Genomic DNA, 24,213 nt, shown 5'->3' on the forward strand with positions numbered 1-24,213 from the left:
CAGGATTTCAATAGCAAAGCTATTGAAACACTGTCACAAGCTGGCACAACTTCCACTTTCAGAAATCGTGGAGAAATCTTCAAAATCTCCTGACTGAGATTCCTGTTCTAGTGAAAGAGATTGTGTCATGTGCAACATGGATACCTGTTATCTTGCAAAGAAAAATGTAGAGTTTCAGACAGCTGTCTCAGTCATCCAGGGAAGGGGAGATGCCGCATTTTGCGTAATGCAAACCTGGGGAATGCAGTAGAGAGTCACCCAGCAGCATGAAGTGAGCAGTGCAGGAAGCACAAGGCACTGGCTCCGAGGGTGGGGACTAATTAGCTCCGTGCAATGCGGAACCCGACTGGCTCCACCGCCCAGTTACTAAACCTGCTGGCAGCACCCCGCTCCTGGCTCTAGCCCTGGTGCTGATGTGCCACTGCTCCCCAGATCCAAACAGCTGCTGGGTTTGTGCCTCTGCTCCACCCTGTCCTGTCCTTCTAGGACTATAAACACTCTGTCGTGCTCTCACCACTACTGATGCTGACTCTAGCAATGCCAGAATTGAGCTGGAGCTAATTAGGTTTAAGTGGATTGTCTGGTGCTGTGTACAGTAACGCTATTGTACCCTGAATGTTCACTTCCAGCTGTGCACTGCTGGGACACCCAAGCCGGGCTTGTATGGAGCCAGTTATCCCAAAGATCTTCTTGTTTCTCACAAGTATCATACTGAGCCCATGTGTCCTGAATCTGGTGCTCAAGGATCTGCACTGTGGATCTGAGGTTTTCCGTGCACAGCTGCTGTGTATGCCCAGTGTTGAGTCAGTGTTCACTATGAATCCAGAGTGTCTCTGGCAGTTGCCACGCTCTCCATGCCTTCAGTGAGTATGATCCGTGCTCATTCACCTGGGGTTCCCAAATGGAAATTGAAGAAAAAGGACTTGTAAAGCACTTGAGCAGAAAATTCAATTAAAACTGTAGCCAAATTATGTTAAATTAGGCAGGAATGCACGTGTGTTTGTTGCATACCTTTAAGAGTTAAAAAACACGAGATAGAGGAAGACATCCCTGAGGATGTATGAGGTACTATAAGAGGATAAGGAAAAAAACAACGTGTATATAGAAAAAGAGAACAGCTAATGTGGGTATTTGTGTGAAAGGAAAAAATAAAGTTCTATGTAAGTAAGAGTAGTTGTGAAGAAAAAGAAGGCTATCCTTAAGTAGAGGAATGAAGAATACATGAAGTAAAGATAATTACTTTTTAAAAATTCAAAACCATGAAAAATATTTTTGATGTTGTTTTCCACAGTCAGTTTAATCTACCTGGACCAAATTATTAACAAACAGTTCTTGACTTCTTAAGCAAGATCAGATCTCTTGGTGTAATAATGTAACAGCTGACACTGTGTGAGTGCCAGTTCTTCCAGAGTGGAATAGTTCAAGTAATCTGAAAGCATGCAAGTAATTAATTTGAACTCTGGGTGTGCAATGTTTCCTGTGTTGAACCAGCTGTCCAATTTGCTGAGGAAAGTTGGGGAACTCTAATAAGAAGAAATGCTTCAGAGTTTTCTTCTGTATTTCCATTTCTTGGTACAGCTGAGGTGCAAGATAGTTCTGGATTTAAGAGTAATCACTCTGACTTAGGAAATCTAACCTGTGTATGTCTTTGGGATTACTTTACAAGTGCTGCAGAACATTTGCTTGAATGAAAGTTCACTCTTCTGCTATCCAGCTAAAACTTAGCAAAGTATTTCAGAGCATGAGATGAACTCTGTCTCCGTAATCATTTGAAGTACCAGAAAGACCTGGTACTATTAGTGTGAGAGAACTCTGAACATGGTAGCTTGCCTCAAAGAGGGCTAACACAATGTTTCCCTTCAGAAAAATCTGCTTGAAGATTCTGAGAAGAAGTACATTTACTGTGGAATACAAAGAGGGAGGAAAAACACAGTTTTATGCTCTCTGCCAATTTGATGTTCTTCTCTGCACAACTTGGGAATAATCATTCCCTTTGCACAAAACCCAAAGTGTGAAGCTTCAGTCTTACAGTGCAAAAGATTGTGATAGACTTTGACAGGCCGCTGCTTTGGGAGGGATTTGCCAGCAGCCTGCTTTAAGCATGTGTTCCCCCACTGCTTGTGGCTGAAGGAGTGGGGGAGCTGCAGTCAGTCAGCTGGTGAGCCCCAGTTTACTGCTGCATCTTGGCAGCAGTCTGCCTTCTTTGAGGTGCCACAGTTCTGGAGGAAATCTGATACAGGGATTTTTTATACTTTGAATTTGAAAAATGTAACTTCAAATTTAAATAAAATCGGAAAGGTACAATCTTGTTGCTAATGGAACAGCAGTGAATGTCACTACTGGTTTCAGAGAGAACAGGAACAAACCTCTGTTGAAACAGGTTCAGGTTGGTAAGAATGAGATTCAGTTATTAAATTGCTTGTGAAACTTAGCCAGTCTTTCAAGTCTAATCCTATTATCTGTTGTTATAGCAACAGGTTGTTCATAATAGGGTACCTGGTGTTGGGGTTGCCAGAAATATGACCATTCACAACCACTGTTTAGTCTCCCTGATTTTTTCTTTGTTTTCACCAAAGAAAAATGTGCCTGAATTTGTTTGACTTTTGCATTTAAATTCTGCTGTGCAGATGACCTGGCAGTTAGAGGCAATTTTTCTTTCAAACATAAGTAACAAAGACTTGCTGGACACTAGAGTGATAAGCCCTTGAATGCTGGCTTTGTGTGATTGTAAAAGCAGCTAAGAACCTTACTTGCCAACTGAGCAGGTCTGGCAGCTTTTTCTGTCCAATAATCCTGGACCCTTCTTAGACCCTTCACTCACAAGTCAAACCACTTTGTTACAGTCACTCCTCTGACTATTGTGAGTCTCAAGAGAAAAGGGATGTTAACAGATGAGGAAATAAAATTTTACTATACACTACAATTTATTAAAAATTGTTCTATAGGGATGAGATAAACACTGTATACCAGCTTATTTTGTAGTTGGTGTTTCCTCCTATGAGATAATGAGACCTTTGGAGTCTTATAGACAGCTAATCTTCACTTTATTTCCCACCATTTCCTAGTCTGGTGCACTCAAGAACCCAGATTATTTGACTGTGAACTCTTGTATATTCCAAATGCACTCATTGAACTCTAAAAGCTTGTTTATGCATTAGAAAAGTTGTCAAGGTGCAAATCTGTATTCATCAGACCCTCTCCAAAAGAAGCATATCTACAGCAGCACTACAAAATGAAGCACAGCAAGTTATTTCCTTAACAATGTAAAACTAACCTGACATGCTCTCACTGCCGTCCTCTCAGCAGGACTTCTGCCAGCTTTGAAAGTATTGTTTGCCATAGTGGACATGCATTTGCTTGAAGATCTTTGTAGCAGATGCCGAATCCTAAAAAAACTTCAAGAATTTCTAAACCCTAATTACTGTAAGTCGTTCATGTGGCTAAAGAAACCTGTGCCATGTGTGTGCCTGTTCCTCCTTTCTTCATACACATTGTGGATACCTCTGTAATGGGTCTAATATTCACCTTTTTGTGGAAGATAATAGTTTTGAGAATTCTTCCAAAGAATTTCATTTTGACTTATCTGACAAGTGAGAAGTGTCTGCTTCAACAAGAAGTTATTCATGTATTAATTTTTTTTTTTTAAAATGAATGTAGCATTCATTGCTATAATCTTTCCAGCTGAAAGCACAGGGCCAAAAAAAACTCCCCAACCTAACAGAACATTCTGTACTGAAGTTAAGCTTGAAAGGTTCTGGCTCAGTGAGCTTTGGCACAAGTCAAATTTGGAGCTCAGTCTATTTCCCTGCCTAGCTTTACTTCTCAGTGACGTGGCCCAGGTGACCAGCTCCAGACATTTCCAAACCATGGGAAATTATTTGCTTTGGCAATAGATTCCTTCATGGACACCCAGATGTATCAGTTAACATTTTATTCTTTATTCTTTCCAGCTTAGGCCTTGTAGAACTCCTGAACAGCCATATTCAGAAATGTCACACTCATCAAGATATGAACCAATAAACCTCAAACAACGTCTCTGTTCATATGGCAGATCATGGCCTTGAAGACTCAGAACAGTTCAATGGTATCCCTGTATTTATCTGCCTCTCTGTCTGTCTCAGAAAAGACCCTTGTGAGCAGCAGCAAGATCCAGCACACAGCATAATGGATATCTTAGAGGATGATCTTTTCCTCCAAGATGCACTGTTTTCCTTGTTTGCCTCTCTTCTACATTTCATGATGAGGAATATTGGTGCATGCTTGGTTCTGGGGAGTGTCTTGGAATCTATGGATTCAAATCATGTTTTGAATTGAAACTACTCTGGGAAAAAAGGCCTTAAAACATGGCACAGGGGGACTCAGATACATATTTCCATATATTACTGTATGGTTTCCCAGGCAAAAATACAGAGAAATACAGAGTCTGGTCTAGTTTTTTGGTTATGTTGTCATATCAGGCTTTGGAAACCATTAAACATTTCAGTGGAGAAGAGCACTGCCAGCAGAAGATTATCCCAAATGACTGCCAATCATTTGCAGAGCATCCACCCTCTCTCTTCTTAATTCTATTAGTACAGCCTTACTGACTTCTCAGACATTGGGTGTAAGACACAAAAACTGAAAATTAAAGGAATGATTCACAGGCAGAAGCAAGATGCACATGGCTGCAATCCTGTTCTTCCCCACCCTGATATTCATGCCCATCCCAATTCAAAAATACTATTCCAGTTATTCCAGGTCCAGCCATATACTGAAGGAAGTCCAAAGGCGTGTTCTTTTAACAGTTCTTCCATTAGGCATCTCTGTCTCCTTGGGAGATCCTTTTTCTTGCTGACAAGCTGTGAAGTCTGGATCCAAGCACCTGGAACCTGCTAGTAAGCAATTGCTGTGAAGAGTAAATTCACATTGTCTTATGTGCTATTCTGTATGCTGGTGCTGGCATTGTGTCTTTAACCTTTTTGTTAGGGTAACAGCTAGAGAGAATTGAATGGAGACCCTTTACCTTCATAAGAACATGTGAATTTTAATAGCACATGACTGCCACACCAACTACCTCCTAGTGACCTTACCTGTCTGCTGTCCTCCATGGGCTTCCTTCTATCAGCTGCAGAGCTGACTTATTCTCTTGGTCTGCTCAGAGATTATAGAATATAGAGATTATAGATTATAGAGATTTTGAAAATGTTGTGTGTACATCCCACAGGTGGAATAACCAGGTTCTATGCAGTGCAGGCCACTTCCCTGTGTTGTTTATCATACTTTTTCCTCACAGTTGCCAACTTTTCCCCTTAGAAACCTCTTGGAGATTGCCTAGGATGACAGTGTGTCTTTTGGAGAATGTCACAGAGCAGGTGTGCTGAGGCAGCATGTGGAACCACAGGGCAGGGCCCTGTGGTTATATTTCACATAACAAGCAAAGACACCAGCACAGAACCAGGAATTATGCATTAGTCATCCTTACAATTACATTACCTTTTCTTCTCACCTTATGAATGAATCTTGCAATATCTGCAGCTGCAGATATCTGATCCTCAGAAGCAGATTGCACAGTTGCTTCAGAAGGGAATTGAGGAACCTTAACCCTCATCTTAGCAAATTCTCCTGGTCACCTGATGTAATTGCAGCTGTGGAATCTCCCATCTTAGCTTAGGCTGCATCTCCTCTATAAATTCACTGTATACACTTCATTTCAAGTTTACTAAGTCCCTGCTAGCAGTACTGGGAGGAAATTTGGCCATGGTAGCTCTTGAAATGTAATGCTGACAGACATCTCTTTGATGTTTTGGGCAAGTCACCTTGCCTCACTGTAACAATTTCTCCAGCTTTAAAAATGAAATAATACCTACTCATACAACTAAAATGAATAGCTTCCTTTGACCCTCTGAACACGTAAAACATTTTGCAAGTGTTCATTAGATGTTCTTACTAACAGTTATTATTATTATTATTATTATTATTATTATTATTATTATTTGTTAGGCCAATGGCACATTGGCAAGCTCAAAAATTCCTGTATTGGAGCTGTCATGGAAGATGGCAATAGCTACAAAAGCTGTGTCTGTGCCAAGTTATGCACAGCAGCTTCAGCTGGTGCAGGCACAGCGTCATTCAGCATCAAGCAGAGATACTGGCTGAGTCTCTGAAGGGTAGGTGCATTAGTGCAGATCCCTGTTAGAGCAGGGGAACAGCCCTTCTAATGCAGCAGCTCTGCTCTGGTCACTCACCATCCCTTGGTGCAACTGTACTTAAACTCTGTAAACTGTCTGACCCTTAAAAAAACCACCCACCGAATCTGAATTTCTGACATGGAATAAAGGTTTGAAGCTCTATGCTGAGTTTCAAAACTACATCAAAATAGTGGTCAGGCTACAGCAATCTGGATTTTGTGAAGATGGATGAAAAGTTCTGCTGAAGATGCAAATTTTTGGTAATCCTACTTAAGACATGTGAAGTAGCCAAATACAAGTTCTGTGGCTTGTTTTTCACAGTAACATACCTAACAGTACCTATGGGAGAACAGTAAATGACAGGAAGATATAGTACTCCAGGCATTTCTTTAGGAGAAATAGTAATGATTTTTTTGTCTTCTCTTTGCTGTACAGGACATATTTGGCTACAAAACTCAAGGCTGTCGAAAGGCTTTGTGCATTGCTGGATACATCTTGTCCTGTGGGGTTCTGAGGCTGCTGTTTTACTGGAAGCCAGAGTGGGATGTGTGGGTAAACTGCATCCGATGCAGCTTGGAAGATGCAGATATTGTTCTGCTGAGAACGACAGTAGGTGCCTACTTTAATCTTTCAGTTAGTCCCTAGTAGGTAGCTATTTGGAAGGTGAGTTAACTGTAAGGTATCCAGTTAGCTGAAATCTCTTACATTGCTGGTTTCTTCCTGCAATGATGTCTTGTGTGTACCATTGTTGATTTAAAGAACTTCAAAGTATTCCACAAATTATGTGTATGATGATGATGGCAATGGAGGGTAACAGCTGATCCGACAAGGTGAATGACATTGGGGTGATAAAACCCATAATATCTGTGGTTTCAAGACTGTTGTTTGTTCTCAGTCCTTCCTCTCCCCTTCTACCATCCCTGTGCTTTTTACATTGTGGCCACGTGCTCCAGATTCTAAAGCATGTTTGTTTGGCACTATCCAGAGGATCCCATTTCCCTCAGTTGGCTGTTCTGGCGAAGGTGTATCCCTCCCAGCCAAAATTTATCTACTGAGCCAAACTAAAGATTTGTCTAGCAGAGTCCCCAGCAGTGTCCAAGTGTGTCATGAGGGATCAGAAGAGGCCAAGCCTGCACTGTTTGTTTTCTTGGCTCTGTGTTTCCATTTTTCTTCAGCCCTTCCCCATGTCCAATAAGCTTGCAATCCTGGAGTTAATACTTTCATAGCTGGTACATTTTGCTAGTAGTTTCCTGACACAAATCTCTGTCTGTTGAGGACTGTACTGAAGCACTGCAACATATTCAAACCCGGGTTTTATTTTATGGACGCTACCACAACACTAAAGAAGTGAACTGAGACTTGGCTCTGCATCCCAGCTGAGCCTGAATACTCCAGGAGCTGGCAGGGTTGGTTTACTTCCAGAAATTTGATTTGTTCTGCTTCAAAGATTCCTGAACAATGGCATTTTCAATGTTTGCAATTGCAAAATAGATCACTTTCTGCCTCGTGTTTCAGCTGCCTTCTTAAATGAGCAGAGCAGCATGCAGTAAAATCCCAGGTTTTGAAAATCACAGATCTGCCTGTTGAATACATTATAATGAAACAATCTGCATCCTAATAGTCTGGGGGTATGTTTTTTCTTTTATCATATTAGGCTTAATATCCCTTTTTAATCTTCAATTTAGCTTGCATTATTAATTACCTATTCTTGTGTGTAATTTTAAAAAGATGTGCCATGCCAAGCACTTTTCAAATAAATTAGTTTTTAAATGATCTTTTGTGTAATTAAACAGGAATTGAATCATATTATATGTTCTTGTTATCAAGAAGCTTTCTCAAATATGCTCTGGGTGTTTGAAAATTTAAGATTTCCTTTATGATTCTTTGTGTTAAAATGACAGTTTTGTTTTGTTTTGCTACATTCTGATTATATCAGTCCTCAAATGTGATGTCTACTGCTAATGAGGATACAAGTAATCTCATCAGCTTGATTCTTGGAATTATCTTTTACTTCACATAAAACCGTAATTCTTAATTCATCATTATCTCTGCATTTGGAATATAAGAGTCTGTTAACCGACTTTTGTTATTGAATTTTTATTCACTTTAGTTCAAATGAGGAGCACCTGTGTTATTCACTGGTTCCCATCTCAATCTGTATCCCAATGTCTACTCATTCTGAAATCTAAATTCAAGATAAACACCAGAAAATAAATGTTATTCTACTGATAAGACTAGTTTAAGAAGAAAAGCGGGCAAATAAGATATATAAACATTATTGAAGTTACTTTTGTAACACTTAAATTATTCCAAAGGACTCATATTTGGTACAGAAATATTTTTTACTGTTCTCCTTTTCAATTAAAGTTTCATAACTGCAGAACTGCTCACACACAGAATGTAAGTCAGTCTCATAGTTGGCTTTAATGCACGTAGTTCAGTTTGGGACTGAAACTTAGAACATGGCTACTCCCTACAGTAATTGCTCCAGTCTCTCAGACTGTACTACCAACACTTGTTATCTGGCAGGTTTAATGTTCAACTCACTTTATAAAAGATGGGAAGGTCATGAACTCAGTTTGTGGTAAAAGCTTGTCTAAGGTGCTGTAAGTGCTGACACACTTCTTGAAATGAAGTATGAACTCAGGAGTGGCTGTAAAGGCACTGGCACTACACATCCATTCTGCAGCACAGCGCTGTGTTCCTTTTGATCTTCCCTTTACACCACGGTCACAGCATCTCGGGTTGTCCTGTGCTGTTTGCCTGCCCTGGATCTTGACCTGGGTGTTCACATTCCATCCTTATCAGCCAAACACCAAACCTGTGGTCACTGAAGTATTTGCAGTACTCACATTTTGACAGAACAGTGGTTCTGTTCCTATTCTAATGATTTTTCTCTAAGTCACAAGTATTGGGAGGCTTCTGTTGGCTAATCCTTTAAAAAAGCCAGAGTAGTGCTCTAGAAAGGCTACTGTAATTACTGACTCCAAGATGAAAGTGAATTTGGTCTGTGTTTGGGCCAAATTGTGACACTTCTCTTCTATACTCAGGATGATTTTCGGATTTATTCTCGTAAGACTGTGACATGGATCTCTGTGTCTGCATTTATCAAAAGTAGATCAGATTATCCAGCCACTGAGGAAGACTCAATCTTCAGCAAAGCCATAATGAAGCCAAGTTTGCAAGTAAGTATTCCCTGCAGCATCTGGGAGATAATGGCAAATCTCAGCCATGCTTCATGGAGTGAAAGTGAGCTGTGAAACACATCCAGCTAAGAATCTTGCAGCTTGAGGAACACAGTGAACTGTGGAAAGAGAACTGCACTCAACAGTACTCATCTCTGTAAAAATCCTCTCTTTTTTTCTGAGGGGGGTTATGAAATGAGAATTCTCACTATTTCTGAGAGAAAACCTGTGTTTTAAGTAGGAGAGCTTCAGAGACAGGTTGGCAGTGACGAATAGAGTTCCAAATGAAAAAGCATTCCTGGCATAGAAATCAGGAATTTAGGGTGACTGTCTGAAAGGAGACTGTGCAGAACTGAGCGCAGCTGCACCAGTAACATAAAAACAGAGATGAATGCAGCTGATGGGGAATAGAGCAGAAAAGTGCCTGAGCTGTATCAGTACTACATTTTATCAACACATTTTGCTTCCTTGCCTTTGTATGCACCAATTTGCTCTTTAAAGTGCAGCAACAGGAGTCACTGTTAACTGCTTTTGCAAAAATGTATCCTGATCTGTGCCAGTTCCATAGATTTGAGATCCCAGGGAGACACTGGGGAGAAGGTAGATGGTGGATTGGTGTAAGGAGAAGTCAATGTCCCTCCTGAGCTGAGTAAATGTAATTATCCCATGTCTAAAACATGTACCAGACAGTTCAGTAATGTGCCTTGCTTAGCATTACATGTTAAGTTTGTGTGAGCAATAGGAATTGCAAAATGATACATTTGCTAATATCTGGCTCTTGATTATAGATACTAGAGCACTACACCAAGGAATTCAGAAAAAAACTGTTTTCCTTTCAGGAAATAAATTTCTAACTTACTAGAATTTCTTTTTATATCTGCAACAACTTGCAGTAAATAATTTCAATATAAACCTAACTTTAGCTGAGCAAAGCTGTTGCTATTTCCACTGTGGACATATATTAATGTACATAGGAAAGTTTAGTGCCAACTAGTTTAATCAACTGGCTCAATATGAAGAAAGGGGAGGTAGGTTTGGAACATTCTTTTGAGGATCAAATTAGCAACATAAAAAAACCAAATATAACTTCAAATAATAGGTCCTTTGAACACCACTTTCATATCAATCAAAACATCTAGATAGAAAGATCAGATTTCAAAGCAGCAAAGAGAGAACAGTTTAACCCTTCCCTAGCAATTAAAAAACCTCTATTTAGAAGTCAATTATAAAGTGTTTTTGCCATTCAAGCCACCTAAGTCCACAGAGTTGTGTGTAGTGCCCAAGAACTGTCTTAGGACTTCTTCTGACAGGGAACCGAGTCCCTCACTTCCCACTCCAGTTTTCAGCATTGCAGATATTGCAGCTCCTATTGCATGAAATCCTGACTTCACACCTCTTGTTAAGTCAATGACTGTGGTTATAGCTCCATTTTGAGTCAGTGCATGAGTTGAGTCTAGATTTCATTAGCCTATAATAATGCTTTATTGTGCTGGGTAGGGAAGAGTTCCCTGGAGCTGATTTCTTTATCCCTCATGTGTACAGGTGTATAGCACTGCCTTCTGCCAGCTGATAGGAAGAGCCATTATCTCTAATAGGCTTTGTTATTGTTGTACAGGACAGGACAGACTCCTCTTGCAACTTATAAATGACTGCGTGTTCCTAATGGGTAACTGCTCTGCAAGGGCTTAGCATTAGCAGTGACTCAGTATCCTGGGATGGCCTTTCTTGTCTGTTGGCACATCTGTTTAGCTGCAGGACTCAGCATCATGCTTGGAAATGGCCCAAAGCCCCCTGCTTTCCCCAAAACCAGGCAGAAGACAAGGCAGCTGTTGGCTGAAGACAGGCTTTTTCAGCTGCTTGTTTACCCACCATGGCATCAGTGATCTCTTACGTTCATTCTGTGAAATCAGAGTGAAGATTATTCCTTTCTTCACAAAGAACACTGCATTGGACTTGCTTGACCTAAAGATCTGTAAAGCTTACTAGAACCTGCACTGAGGTGGATCCCAATCTATAACTCAACTAGGGCGTCAGTGTATGCAACCCTGTCTTCTCTCCCTCCTTGCCCCCATAATATTTCATTTATCTATACTTGACCCCAGTCAAGGATGCCTAGATGAATTCTGTGATCAAGTATCAGAATATTTTTGTTTGCCGTGCTGCTTGTATTGGTGTCTCTGTTTTGTTTTCCAGGTGAAAACTATCCAAGTACAAAAAATCCGCTATGTCTGGAATATCTATGCAAAACAGTTCCAGAAAGTTGGGTGAGTTCACTGCACTGGTTGCACAAGTCTCTCAGGAAGTCAAGCATCTTTGTGAACAATGTCCTAAAGAAAATATTCCATTTCTATTTTAGAGTCCTAGAAGACCACTACACTTGCTCAGCAATACATGATAAATTTGGCTCTGGTCTCAGCTGCAATGAACAGAATGTCAGGTACACATTTAAAAACATGAACACTCAATGTATGGATTTCAAAGAGATGTAAATTCCTTCTGTTGGTGCACTTCCCAGGAGTTTTTTGTGTATTTATTAATATGCACATAATTGTAGATGTAACAGCTGTTCATAGAAATATTGAATGAAAAGGGCTAGAGAATGTTGTTTATTCCTTGTCAAAGTTTTTGAAGTGTCTCAGTATTCATCAGTAGTGTTGTTCTCAATCAGGTAATAACTATGTCCTGTAACTAACTTTAAGCAGTTCTTATTTGGAGTAAGAAAAAATCTCTGTGAAAGAGTTGTGTGTATCTCTACAGATAAATTGTGTGTTTTCTTCTTCACTGGGGCTTCAAATTGATTAGTTCTGGTCATGGAACTTATTCTCATAAACTACTGTATCATGGAACAAGTTACAGAACATGTATTACTGAAACTTCTAAATAGAGAATGAATCTTCGGTTGATTGGATACTGAAAATCTAGCTCCTGACCTTAGCTCATGTCAAATCTTACATTCCAATCACTCTCAACTTTTTGCAAAATTATTCGGGTTTGGATAATTTAGTTTTAGATGCAGAATTCCTCTGTTTATGGTGTCCCAAAGTAATTTTTGTATGATGGAAACATTTGCCTGATACATTGTGTTACACCTCTTCATAAGTAAATGTCACTGGTACAACCATCTTTTCTGACATAAGCACTGTAGGGACATTTAAATTTTTTCTTGAAGAATTATCCTCCCAGCCTTTAAATTGGGATCAAAAGAAGCTCTCAGAACTACTGAAATCTGCATTTTCTTGAGAGAGTGACATTGTCATTATTTTACCTGTGAGTGATGTACCTTTATCCCATACAGGAGAGTTATATGTGGGCCAAACACTATTGATGTTCCAGTGATCCCTATTTGGAAACTACTCATCAAAGAGGTTAAGCTTTTCTGTTGTTTTTATTCTAAGGTGCTGAGGAGACCATGTGTGAATATAATTGATTCTATATCTGATTTAATTTCCCACTACTCACTCTTCAAGCACATTTCTATTTCAAATCCTGTTGAAAGCTGTTCCATGAAATAATCATAAATTCATTCATTCTCCCTTGTTCCCTATGCTCCATCCCCATGCCTGTGTGTCTGCTTGGTATTTCTATGTGTCTGTGTCCTGGGAGCTCATTCTGTTTGCCTTCTGAGGGCCATTGAAGGAAATCAAATCTTCCAGACTAAGGGCTGTCTCTTAATTAACAGAGGTTAAGTGAGCAGCAGTACCTGGTACATGCCTAAAGCTGCAGAGAGATCCAATGAGCTCATGATTTTGGGCACAGCACCTCACAAAGCACCAATAACTCTTTCAGACAGGACCAGCCTATATGTGGCCTAAACAGGGTGTTTGTGACTGTGTGCTTATGGTATGTGAGCTCCATACTCACAGCCCAAACTGCTCTTCTCTCACCTTTGTTGTACTTCCTGTAAGAAGCAAACAAAACAAGGATTGGGCTGAGTCATTAAAACCTCAAACAATATCCCGTTGGTCCATATTATTTGGCCTTTCTGTCAGATGAAGATGGTCTGACCTGATTAGACTAAAGTGACTGCTAAGAAAATTACAAAGGGGGTCAGAAGACAAAGTACTTAATGTCTCTTAGTCCAGAACTTTTCTAACAGATTAGACTGTCTAGGTGTATTGGGGGCATTTAAATGTGGCCAGCTCTTTACTATTGCTGTCTCTCCAAACAGGTCCTAAATCCATTTTACGTGTTCCAGCTGTTCAGTGTGTGTCTGTGGTTTGCTGAAGAATACATGGAGTATGCCACTGCCATAATAGTCATGTCTCTCCTCTCAATATTTTTGACTGTATATGACCTTAGAAAGGTGAGACATCTCACATTTTCCACAAGGCAAGTTTACTTCTAATGTTGGGGAAAGGCCAGCATGTTACAACATGCACACAGTGCTACGAGACTTACTCAGTGGTTTTGTCTTGTGACATGGTGTAGTAGCAGGTGCAATGGCCTGGTCTCCTAGTCATCATAACCTTTGTGTGATACCTTACCCACATCCTCTCTTCCCCATTCCAGTGCTTCACTTTGGAACATTTTGTTGTGCTCTCCATAATTAGGGTGGGGAATTTCTTTCTCTGTGTGGTTGTATAGTTCCTGGTAGAGCCGGTATCCAGTTTCTGAAGGCTCTCATAGCAACAAATAACAAAAGGAAATAATTGTCAGTGGACAAATTGCATCATGTAAGTGAGATGTAACACTTTTGTGTGTTCTTGTTTAATTTATAGCAATCCATTAAACTGCACAGACTGGTTGAATCTCATAACAACATCATGGTCACTGTCTGCAGAAATAAGGAAGGTGACTTCTCTCTGCTTCTTTTTTTTTAATGTGCTTTGTTTCTATAGCAATATCTATTGAATCCAAGTGTATATAGCAACAGATTTATTCTAAAGTGGTTTTCCTCTTCTCTTTCTCAGCTCAGTTTGTATATGTTGTGGCGCATCAAACATATTAATAATTGAGTGCAGCCTTAGCAGAAAATTGTCAGGAAAACGAAGTAATTTTTCTTAAATCAGTGCTGACATAGCCAGCAACATACCCATTAAATGGCTGTGAGTCCCCCTAATTGCTCCATGCAAAGTCTGTTCATTGTCAAGGTACCTAGAGCACAATGCAAAAAGATGAAGTCAAATTAAGAAATGTAGATCCAAGGCTCCTCAGTGAGATCAGTGAATTGGAACAGTAACCATTGTGTGGGCTCCTGGGTAAATAAGGAGGAATTCTTCAGTTGGAACTGATACCTAGATGTTTCTTAAATATTGGAGGTACTTAGGTCCTACTGTGGTCCTTTGTTTATCAGCCATTATAAAGAATTCTGTTCGGCAAGTAGTTCCTTGTATTTTTTTCCTCTTGCTACAGAGAAATCTATGAAGCACAAAGTTTGTATTACTTGTCACTTGCAGGTTTCCAAGAGCTGGAATCACGCCATCTTGTTCCTGGAGATATGCTGATTTTGAAAGAGGGCAAAACCCTTTTGCCTTGTGATGCCATCCTGGTCAGTGGGCAGTGCACTGTAAATGAAAGCATGCTGACAGGTACAGCTCCTCCCTGCCAGGCTTGCCACCTGAACCGTCATTGCCCCATGGCTTCAGCCAGTGGCACAGGACAGACAGTGCTATCATGTACATCCCTTTCTGTGAGACAGCCCATAACTGCCTGAGAAGGGGATTCTTTTGGTTCAATGTAATATAGATTGAATTGTTGTTGATTGTCTAAACAGACAGTATGGACTTTAGGAAGGGCAGTTTATCCTTTTCTACCTTCCTGGGGTGCAGCATTTAGGAAGAGGTGATCCCATTAGAAGGGAAAGAGTGGACAGTGAAGAGGAGTGAGCGGGACAGGAGAAGAAAATGAATATGAAGCAAAGTTGTTCCTGCACAGGGCCCACAGTCCCCTCTGGCTGCAGGGGTTTCTGTCACTCTCTGGATGTCTCATCACTGTAACATCTCCAGCCTGTGGAATGTCTGTCCAGCCCTCCAGACACTTAGCCTCATATTCCCGTGGTAGGTGTGGAGGACACACCAGGTGGGAGAGGTCACTGGAAAGCAGGATTTTTGGTGTAGGAGGAGGTCTGCACAGTTCTAGTTCTTGTCTTTAAATTTGGTCTTGATCTGAATCAAAATGAAACTGACAGTTCTGAAATTACATATAAATGAAAATTTCCAGAAACACCTTTCATTTAGAAAACTTCAACTGTCACAGAATATTTCTTTTTCACCTTGGTGTCTGCTTTGACATAACTAGGGTATTTGTCACCAGTCAAGCACTGAGCTAAAGGCCCTCCTTTTTACTAGAGAAGGAAAATAGAGAATATCCTGTTCCTATCTGCTTGAGGGAATGTGTAGTGACCTGCACATTAGGTTCAAATTAGGTAAACAGCTTGTGATCATTCAGAGGCAGTCATGCAACACCAGTTCAAGCTTCTTTTAAAGTCTCTACATCTACAAACAGTGTTTGTTCAGTTTTTCAGACTTACATGAAGCTGCTATACTGGTGCAAAGAAAAACTCTTTTCTGTTTGTTTGCTAGGCTTTAGGCTCTGTTCACTCTGAAGATGTCAAAATATAAAAGCAAAATTTCTGTAGACTGATTTCTCTGGTAAATACCTTTGACTTACTGCCTCTTTGTCTAGGTACTTATTTGAAACTCAGGCTGTTATTTAGTGTACTGCGGTTTTCCTCATCTGAGCTAATCTTCCCTAGGAGAAAGTATTCCTGTAACAAAGACCCACCTACCCCAAGCTGATAATTTCAAGCCCTGGAAAGTGTACTGTGCAGAGGATTACAGAAAACATGTCCTCTTCTGTGGAACAGAGGTCATCCAGACCAAGGCAGATGACACAGGAGTAGTGAAAGCTGTGGTGCTGCGGACTGGTCAGTCAATACTTGAGTTCACTTTTCTTTCCATGATTCTTCTCACTGGAACAGTCTGACAATGTATCAAATCACGTTAAATTAAAGGCACTAATCCATATTTACAACAGACAGATTGAGAATCATTATCCTGTTGTGGGCTAGATTATTATGCATTGTTTCTTTTTCCTTTGCATGACTTCTACAAAAACTGCCAGCATATAATTACAAAGAAGAATTTTACTTTCCTTCTAAGACATTGAAAAAATCCTTCCCCCAAGACAAAAGTAACTCTTTTCTGTATTCTGCAGATAAGGTCACATACACTGAAATGAAACACCTGGACCTTCTTTCATAAATTGCAGAAATTATGAATAATTTTGAAGCCCTCCATTCTTTGCAGAGGATATTTTAAAATATTTTCCCCTTGGAATGATTTTAATTTGTCTTTCCAGGTTTCAACACAGCCAAGGGGGATCTGGTGAGGTCCATTCTCTACCCTAAACCCATGAACTTCAAGCTGTACAGAGATGCCCTGCGGTTCCTGATGTGCCTCATAGCATTTGCTGCCATTGGAATGATCTACACAGTGTGTGTATTTGTACTGAATGGGGTAAGTTAATAAATGCAGGAGAAATGGTTCATCTGAAACCCTTTCAAAACAGTTCACTCATTCTCGTGCAATAAGGTCAATGTGAGGAGAGTTATGCACTGTAAACAGTAGTTCTGCAAATTTTAAAGCCTTATTAATTTAGAACTTCTTCAGAAACTTTCAAGAAATCATTTCATGTCATGATGATTATCTACCAATGTAAATTCCAAGCTGCGAGTTTGAGTCTCCAATTCAGCTTTTGAATATTTTGAATAATTTTTCTCCTGGTGAATAATCTACAATCAGTTGGCTCAGAATATTATTTCCCCTTCGGATATCAAAGAAGTGTGCTTAAGAACATATTCTTGTATCTGCTTTGCAGTTTCTCCTTTTTTCCTTTTCTCATTTTTTTTTAATTTAACTTCCCCATTGTAATATGTAAAATACATGCTGATCTTATCTCAATCGCTGAAATTGTCTTGTCAATCTTTTAAGATTGAATCACAGGGTGTGCTTTCTCTTCTGTGAGGGTTTATCTAAAGGTGGGTAGTAAGTACTTCATTGTAACAAAAAGTAGATACAAAATATTATCAAACTGCTATGTTCTGTGGTCTGAGACAATATCAATGAAGGGAGAACCGGAACACCACTGAAATTTGGCACATCAGATGGGGCTTGTTTTGTGGTCAAAGCCCCAAGCTCAGAAGTAATAATAGTAGATCTCTGTGATGATTTACAAGTGTTTCTGAATTGCAGATTTGCTTTAGTTTGCAGTGTCTCATTCCCGAGGCCCTGATTTGAAAAGCATTCAATTCTTTAGTATTCATATCAACTGCCAGAGTAACAGTGCCCACACTCAGCATCCTGGCAGTCAGTTTTACACTGATCTCTAAGCTCCCAAAATATAGATTGCTTTTACAAATGTAACTGTTACTTCCATACCTCTTCCTGCACATGAAAGCAATTTTCTTTCACAACTCCTAGAACATAAGGTCGGAAGAAATCTTTATCTCGTACATTCTGCCCTCATTTTCAGCACCATCCCATATGTCTCACCTGTCACCTTAACATGGAGTCCAGAGCTGTGCCTGTAGGCATTTGGATGAGTGCCCATATAAATAGCAGATTCCTGTGTGCTGTATCATGGGAAAAGGGTTTGACAGAGGGTGCAATGATCTAGCTGGCGTGTTTGAACACATGTGTTTTGGAGGAGGCCGTGAACTCTGCCTGGCAGGTTTGTTTGCTGGAGAATGGATGAGGGCCTGGAGGCTGCTCTTTAGCAGTGATGAGGCTTTAAACCTCTGGTTAAATCAAGCCTATTAATTTCTCAGAGAGATGAATACATGATGGACCACGGGCAGAAAACAGTACAGCCTGAAGCACCTGCAGTGGAGGGGAGGAGGGATGAGGAGGGCTACACCCAGTGCAAGCAGCACTCCTTGCCACTCTCTTCCTGATAACTGTCCTTGCTATTATGTCAGGAGGAGACGGGAGAAGTGGTGAAGAAGGCTTTGGATGTTATCACTATTGCAGTCCCACCAGCTCTGCCAGCTGCCTTGACAACAGGAATCATTTATACCCAGCAGAGGCTGAAGAAAAAGGGCATCTTTTGCATCAGCCCACAGAGGATCAACATGTGTGGACAGCTGAACCTTTTCTGCTTTGACAAAGTAATGGCTGTGTGGTGGCTCTGCCCTCACTGGTAATGGGAGCCATGCTGGAGGTGGGAGGCTGAGGTTTGATTGAGCATTTCCATTATATTCTAGAAACAAAATGACCTATGCTGTGTACCTAAGTTCTTGTTGTCTGAACAGAAGCTGTGGCAAATTCTTGTTTTTCTGGGAATTGTCTGGTAGCCCTTTGGCTATGCAGAGTGCTGGTATTTTTGGTAGTAACTTCTTAAAATAAGTCTTGTTTTTTATTCCTATTGAAGCTCTCATGCGGGAAGTTAATTTAAATGTACATTTTGACTTAGACTGGCACCTTAACAGAAGATGGCCTGGATCTTTGGGGTTTGCTGCCCTGTGAAAGAAACTGGTAAGGCTCCTTGACATACCAATGGCATCTAAATTTGATGGGGGCTGTGATTGGATTCTTCCACTAGACAAAAAACCAAATCTGAATGACAGTTATTGTTAAACAGTTGAGCTGTTTGAAGTTCCCCATCTTTCAATTTCAAATTTTATTTCTGTATCCTCTGGGAAATAAATAGTTTGCCTTATCCCAGGGGTCCTGCTCCACATGAAAAGATGCAGCCACTGTTGCCAGCATTTGGCACAGCAAGTCTGGGCAGACAGTGTTCAGTAGACAGGCTGGGTTAGATCTCAAAGCTGCAGTGTAACCCCAACCCTTTTTGACAGAAGTCACTGTTACCTACAAGACTGACTCTCTGTTCTTTCAGTGGCCTTGATTTTGCCCATTTACATTTCCAGAAATGTGCATACACAGAGTTTCTCAAACTTGTGTCAGCTTCAGAACTCAAAGAATCTTTGCGCAAGCCTCAAGGAAGATATTTTATAATAATCTGTTCCTCTCTCCACCCCACTGCACTCCCTAACTAGGCATAACACCCCTGGTGTCAGCATGTGTATCCCAGCCTCAATAAGTGCATGAAAAGCAGCTCATGGGGGAGGACAAGTCCCCAGAACATGTGTGCAGTCTGGGATCAGGATGGGACTTTTACTGGCCCCAGTTTAGGATTTTTTTTCTTGTTTGGTGTTCTCTGAGAGTAACCTTTATGTTTTCTTTTGCTTTAGCTTTCAGGATATTCACAGTTTCCCTGCAGACCACAGCCTACCTTGGGGCCCAGTGTTCAAAGCACTGGCAGTTTGTCATTCATTAATTGTTTGGGAGGGCAAGATCCAAGGAGACCCACTGGATGTGAAAATGTTCGAGGCCACTAACTGGGTAAAGCCGTGATGCATTGTTGTGCAAAGAGTGAGGAGATCACCATGCCAGACACCTATCAAAGTTATGAAAAACTCAGGAATTCTGTTAAATAGCTCCTGTGAAACAGGAATAATCGAGTTTCTTTTGACACCAAAAAATGTTTTTGTTCCTCACAATCATGTTGTGATGATAAAATAAATCCAGATGATTTGTGGAATACATCAAGAGCAAAGCTTTCTACATTAATACAAATTCTTGTGTATTATTTCCTCATTGAGTGCGTGTTATATCTAAAGATTTTTCTATATTTAATGTGTTGTAATGAACAAAGGATTTATTGTCAGTGAGAGGACTATAGTCTATTTGCTGTGCAAGGGTACAGCAGTGTCTTAGAGAACCTGGTGAGGCTTTCTACTCAATTGCTAAGAGAGACAGTGGATTTTCCATTATTGGAAGTGTTTAGTTTGACATCAGACAGACCCCTCTCAGGAATGAATAAGATACCTTGTTTAGAGGCAAGGAAAACCTTTAAACGGATTCTTGAGGTTCCTTTCAGCTATATTGGTATTGCAGACTGAAATATTTTTGTCTTTCAATACACAGGTGATAGATGATTCCAGTGGACACCGTATTGAAGGATCCACACACGCCACAATTGTTAGACCTGGAATTAAAGCCACCACTGTAAGTTATTTGCAAGATTCACATTCATGATCAAGTTAGACTGTCAGTGTAAGGGTTATTTTTCAGTATAGGAAAGCTTGGGTGTCCTTGTCCAAGAGCGCTCTTCCCCACTTTGTCTGTCCTGTAGTCCCTGCAGAGAGGCTGCCTTGCTCTCACTACAGATGCCTGGGGGAGCTTGCTGCTCACACCAGAAACGGGGATGCTGGATTAGAGATTGTCCAGCTCAGGGATTTGCCTGTCCTTACAGCTTGAGGCTCAGTCTGAACTCAGCTGAGTGGGGAATGCTGTGGCTGATGTCAAACCCTTACTGGTGACATACACTGGTGGGACACTCTCTGACAAACATTTTCCTTTTGCAGGACCAGTGTAAGACCTAGCAGAGTCTTACTAAAGAAACAGGACTAGTAAATTCCTTTCAGTAAATTACATTTGGTAGTCTGCTAAAGTTGTTAATGAACTTTTCCTACTGTTTAAACTAAATATTTCTGCACAATTTAATCTCATCTTTATGTACCAGTCATTTCTGTCAAAGTGTGACAAATTAACCATTATACATGGTTAGCTTCTTACTATGGCCCAAAGGACAGACCTAAAATCCTTTGATCTGAGTTTAAAATCCTTACTAGAGTGTATAATCCATTTGCTTTTCTCCTAGGCCCCAGTGGAAGGAATTGCCATTTTACATCAGTTCCCATTTTCTTCAGCCTTGCAAAGAATGTCTGTCATTGCCCAGGAAATTGGTGGGGATCCACAGGCCTTCATAAAAGGGGCTCCTGAAATAGTAGCCATGCTGTGCAGAGCAGAAACAGGTAACAAACATTTATAAATGCATCCTAGAAACACATATGTAGAAGTGACTTTGGATGGTGCAATGAAATGGAAGGGCCAAATGAGATTTCTGTCTAAGACTTCATACTAAAGCCTGAAAAGTGTCTCTATTGTATTCCAAGTCTAAAGCCAAATTCTCACAAAGCCCTTCTCAACAAAGAAGGATTTGGGGAGAGATAAGAGATAAAAGTAACTAACAACTTCTATACAAGATGTACAGTCTCTGGCAGAATAGATATTTGGAAAAGTTGTCTACAGGTCCATTCCCCCTCAAAAAAGTTGGGTTTTTTTCTCCAGACCTTGGGAGGGCAGCTAGAGAAGCACAGATCCTTCCTGACACCCTGGAAGAAGGCAGGTCTGCAGTTTAGGACCTAAGTTCAAAATTATAAAGGAGAGGCAAAGGTTTTCTTATTGAACAAAATTAAGTTCAGCTCCTTTCTTTGATGTGCTTGGCCTAATGGTAGACTCTAGGTCTACAGGCCCTTTGGGACATAAACCTTCCCTGCTCCAAGGTTTCCTTCTATTAGAAAGCAGATAAATGCTGTGATAAAATATTTTTTCCTCTTTTGCATAGTCCCATCGAACTTTGAGAGCAAGCTCCTGCTCTACACAGCACAGGGCTTTCGAGTCATTGGACTGGCCTGTAAATCTCTGCAGGCAGGGAAGCTGCCTGCTGCTCTAACAAGGTAAGCCATAAAAAACTGACCATGTTCAGCCATGGGCCAGGGGTGCCTCACAAAACACCATCACCACATCATCCCTGCCAGGAGCAGGGTCCTAGTACAGAGTTTTGTTAGATTCAGGCCAGATGGAATCTGATTTAAATCTGGATATATGTCTATATATAGATAGAGGGCACTCCTATAGCACATGAACAGAATCCTTGCACATTTCTTGACTTCCTCAACTCTGGATTAACATGGGAAGCATAACCCTATTACACTCTGAAGACTAGCACATGCTCCCCATTCATTCCATCATTTGCACCAGTCTCTTTGTAGATTTACCCATGCCTCCAGTTGAAGAGAAGTCTTTTAAATTTTTTTTTTATTACCCACACTCTTCAATTAAGCAAAGGTATCAGATGACCCCCTTTATTGTTCTCCTGCTCAGTCAGCAGGAGTCAGCAAACTATTTTCTGCTGTTGTGTTGTTCCAGTCTTTCAGCTTTCTAGATTTAGCCCTGTTCAGTTTCTAAAGAAGTCAGCAAACTCTTCTGTTATGCTCATGGTATTATTTTTACAAGGCTCACAAAAGAACACTTACACATGAATCCATGTAGTTTTTCTCAAATCCCTTTCACTTTTTCCTGTGATACTCCAGAAACACTCTTCTGAAATACCTGCAGTTACTGAGTGTGTGCTGTCCTCTCTCTTTACTAGCTGCAGGTCCTAGTCCAGGTGAGGCTCACTTGCTCGTTCACAGGGTTTTTTGCTCTGCTGAAAGGGCCAATGACACTGAGGCAGAGTGCAAGTAGTTACATAACTCTTGTGACAGATGTCATAACAGACCTGTCCAACCTAACAAGCAAATGTGTGTGAAATGGCCCAGATTTTGCAGTTGTGCTTGCAGCTACAGCATGTGTGATGTTTTTGCTGCCAGGAGAAAGGAGAAAGCTGCTGGTCAAACACAAGATCTCTGTGAAAGCAGTGACCCTTTGGGCACCACCTGACTCAGCTACTCTGACTGCCATGCAAGTGTTTGGCATCTCCTTGGTGTCTAAAATAAGTGCTTGAAAGCATTTCTTCTTTTCAGATTCTTCAGAGTCAACCTGTGTCCCTGAGAGACCTCTAGTTCATGACTCATGGACGGGGTGTCTACTAAATTCTGTTCTCAGCTGCATGTGTTCATCTGTAAAAAAAGCAATAGCACAGGTGAAAAGAAAAATGTAGGGGAAAACATTGGAGAATTGGAGTTGCCACAGTCTGTTTGCTTAGGTCCAACTGTCAAAAGGAGCAGACACATTAACTAAGGCGTGTTTCTTTGTTGTACAGTCCTCAAAGGAGAAAGTCTAGTGTGCAGCAACTTTCCAAATCAGACCACCACAGTCTGGGAGGCCTGCAGGAAATTCAGGTTCTGGTACTGAGTTAGCACTGCTGGTATTGAAATAGCACCACAAGACACACACATCTTGGGACTGCAGAAAATAGACAAATTTTAATTCTTTTGAGTGAGGTGGGATGGTTCATCACCAAATCCAATGGTGATAAAGGTAAAATAAATAATTAAATCTATCTGTCTCTTTTCGACTCTTAGGGAGGAGGTGGAATCTGATCTGACATTCCTGGGTCTGCTGATAATGGAGAATCGATTAAAGAGGGAGACAAAGCCTGTTCTGGAAGAGCTCAGTGCTGCCCGCATCAGGAGTGTTATGGTCACAGGTATCTAAAAAAGGTGGATTATTTTTGTGGCCACTGGCCCAGACAGGGAGTCCACCAGTGTTTGAGTGAAAAGTCTGCTGATGTCAACACCACTGGCAGGAAGGCATGGATATTTTATCCAGAAGCATCTGTGTTTTAGTTACGACATAAAGTGAGCCATTTTATCCCTGGCAACTTCACCAGGCTGTGTCTGATTCTATTAAAGGCATGTCATGTAAAATCCCTTTTTTCTAGGGCCTCCTGAAATGAGAAGAGATGGAGCATGCATGCTCAGGACATATCTCCAAACTTTTTGACATCTATAACTCATGCCTACCAGTGCCTGTCTATTTTTTTTCTTCCTTGAAGGGCTATTCTATCCAAATCCAAACCAAGGTCTGGATAAAATAACCCCAAGTTTTTCCATTGTCCACATACAGCCCACATACACCAAAGCCAATCAATGAGAACCAGGGATACCAGCAGCAACTTAGCACTGAACCTCTTATTGTATTTTGTCTAAAACAAATAATCTAGGACCACATTCCCCATATGAATTTCCTCAAGCTAAATGTGAAAATACTTCATATCCAGAACAAAATGTTTCTTTTCCAAATGAAAATATGTTTCATGATTGAGACAAACCTTATCTGCAAAGTTTTAAT

The 24,213-nt window shown here is 40.7% G+C and overlaps 1 protein-coding gene across 1 annotated transcript in view; it reads left to right on the forward strand.

Moving 5' to 3' along the window:
* The window catches only part of LOC117000799 (probable cation-transporting ATPase 13A4), a 36,084-nt gene that overhangs the window by 894 nt on the left and 10,977 nt on the right, over nucleotides 1-24,213 (forward strand). Inside the window, exons 2-18 of the mRNA XM_033068824.1 lie at nucleotides 6,603-6,776; nucleotides 9,218-9,352; nucleotides 11,546-11,616; nucleotides 11,709-11,789; nucleotides 12,648-12,717; nucleotides 13,521-13,655; nucleotides 14,071-14,143; nucleotides 14,749-14,880; nucleotides 16,047-16,217; nucleotides 16,652-16,809; nucleotides 18,270-18,458; nucleotides 18,764-18,825; nucleotides 19,545-19,695; nucleotides 20,281-20,361; nucleotides 21,017-21,170; nucleotides 21,764-21,875; nucleotides 23,445-23,569. Coding sequence (XP_032924715.1) covers nucleotides 6,603-6,776; nucleotides 9,218-9,352; nucleotides 11,546-11,616; nucleotides 11,709-11,789; nucleotides 12,648-12,717; nucleotides 13,521-13,655; nucleotides 14,071-14,143; nucleotides 14,749-14,880; nucleotides 16,047-16,217; nucleotides 16,652-16,809; nucleotides 18,270-18,458; nucleotides 18,764-18,825; nucleotides 19,545-19,695; nucleotides 20,281-20,361; nucleotides 21,017-21,170; nucleotides 21,764-21,875; nucleotides 23,445-23,569 — 2,074 coding nt within the window. The remainder of the gene's footprint in view (nucleotides 1-6,602; nucleotides 6,777-9,217; nucleotides 9,353-11,545; nucleotides 11,617-11,708; nucleotides 11,790-12,647; nucleotides 12,718-13,520; nucleotides 13,656-14,070; nucleotides 14,144-14,748; nucleotides 14,881-16,046; nucleotides 16,218-16,651; nucleotides 16,810-18,269; nucleotides 18,459-18,763; nucleotides 18,826-19,544; nucleotides 19,696-20,280; nucleotides 20,362-21,016; nucleotides 21,171-21,763; nucleotides 21,876-23,444; nucleotides 23,570-24,213) is intronic.

Source organism: Catharus ustulatus, chromosome 10 (genome assembly GCF_009819885.2).
Source record: "Catharus ustulatus isolate bCatUst1 chromosome 10, bCatUst1.pri.v2, whole genome shotgun sequence".
NCBI classification, from domain to species: Eukaryota; Metazoa; Chordata; class Aves; order Passeriformes; family Turdidae; genus Catharus; species Catharus ustulatus.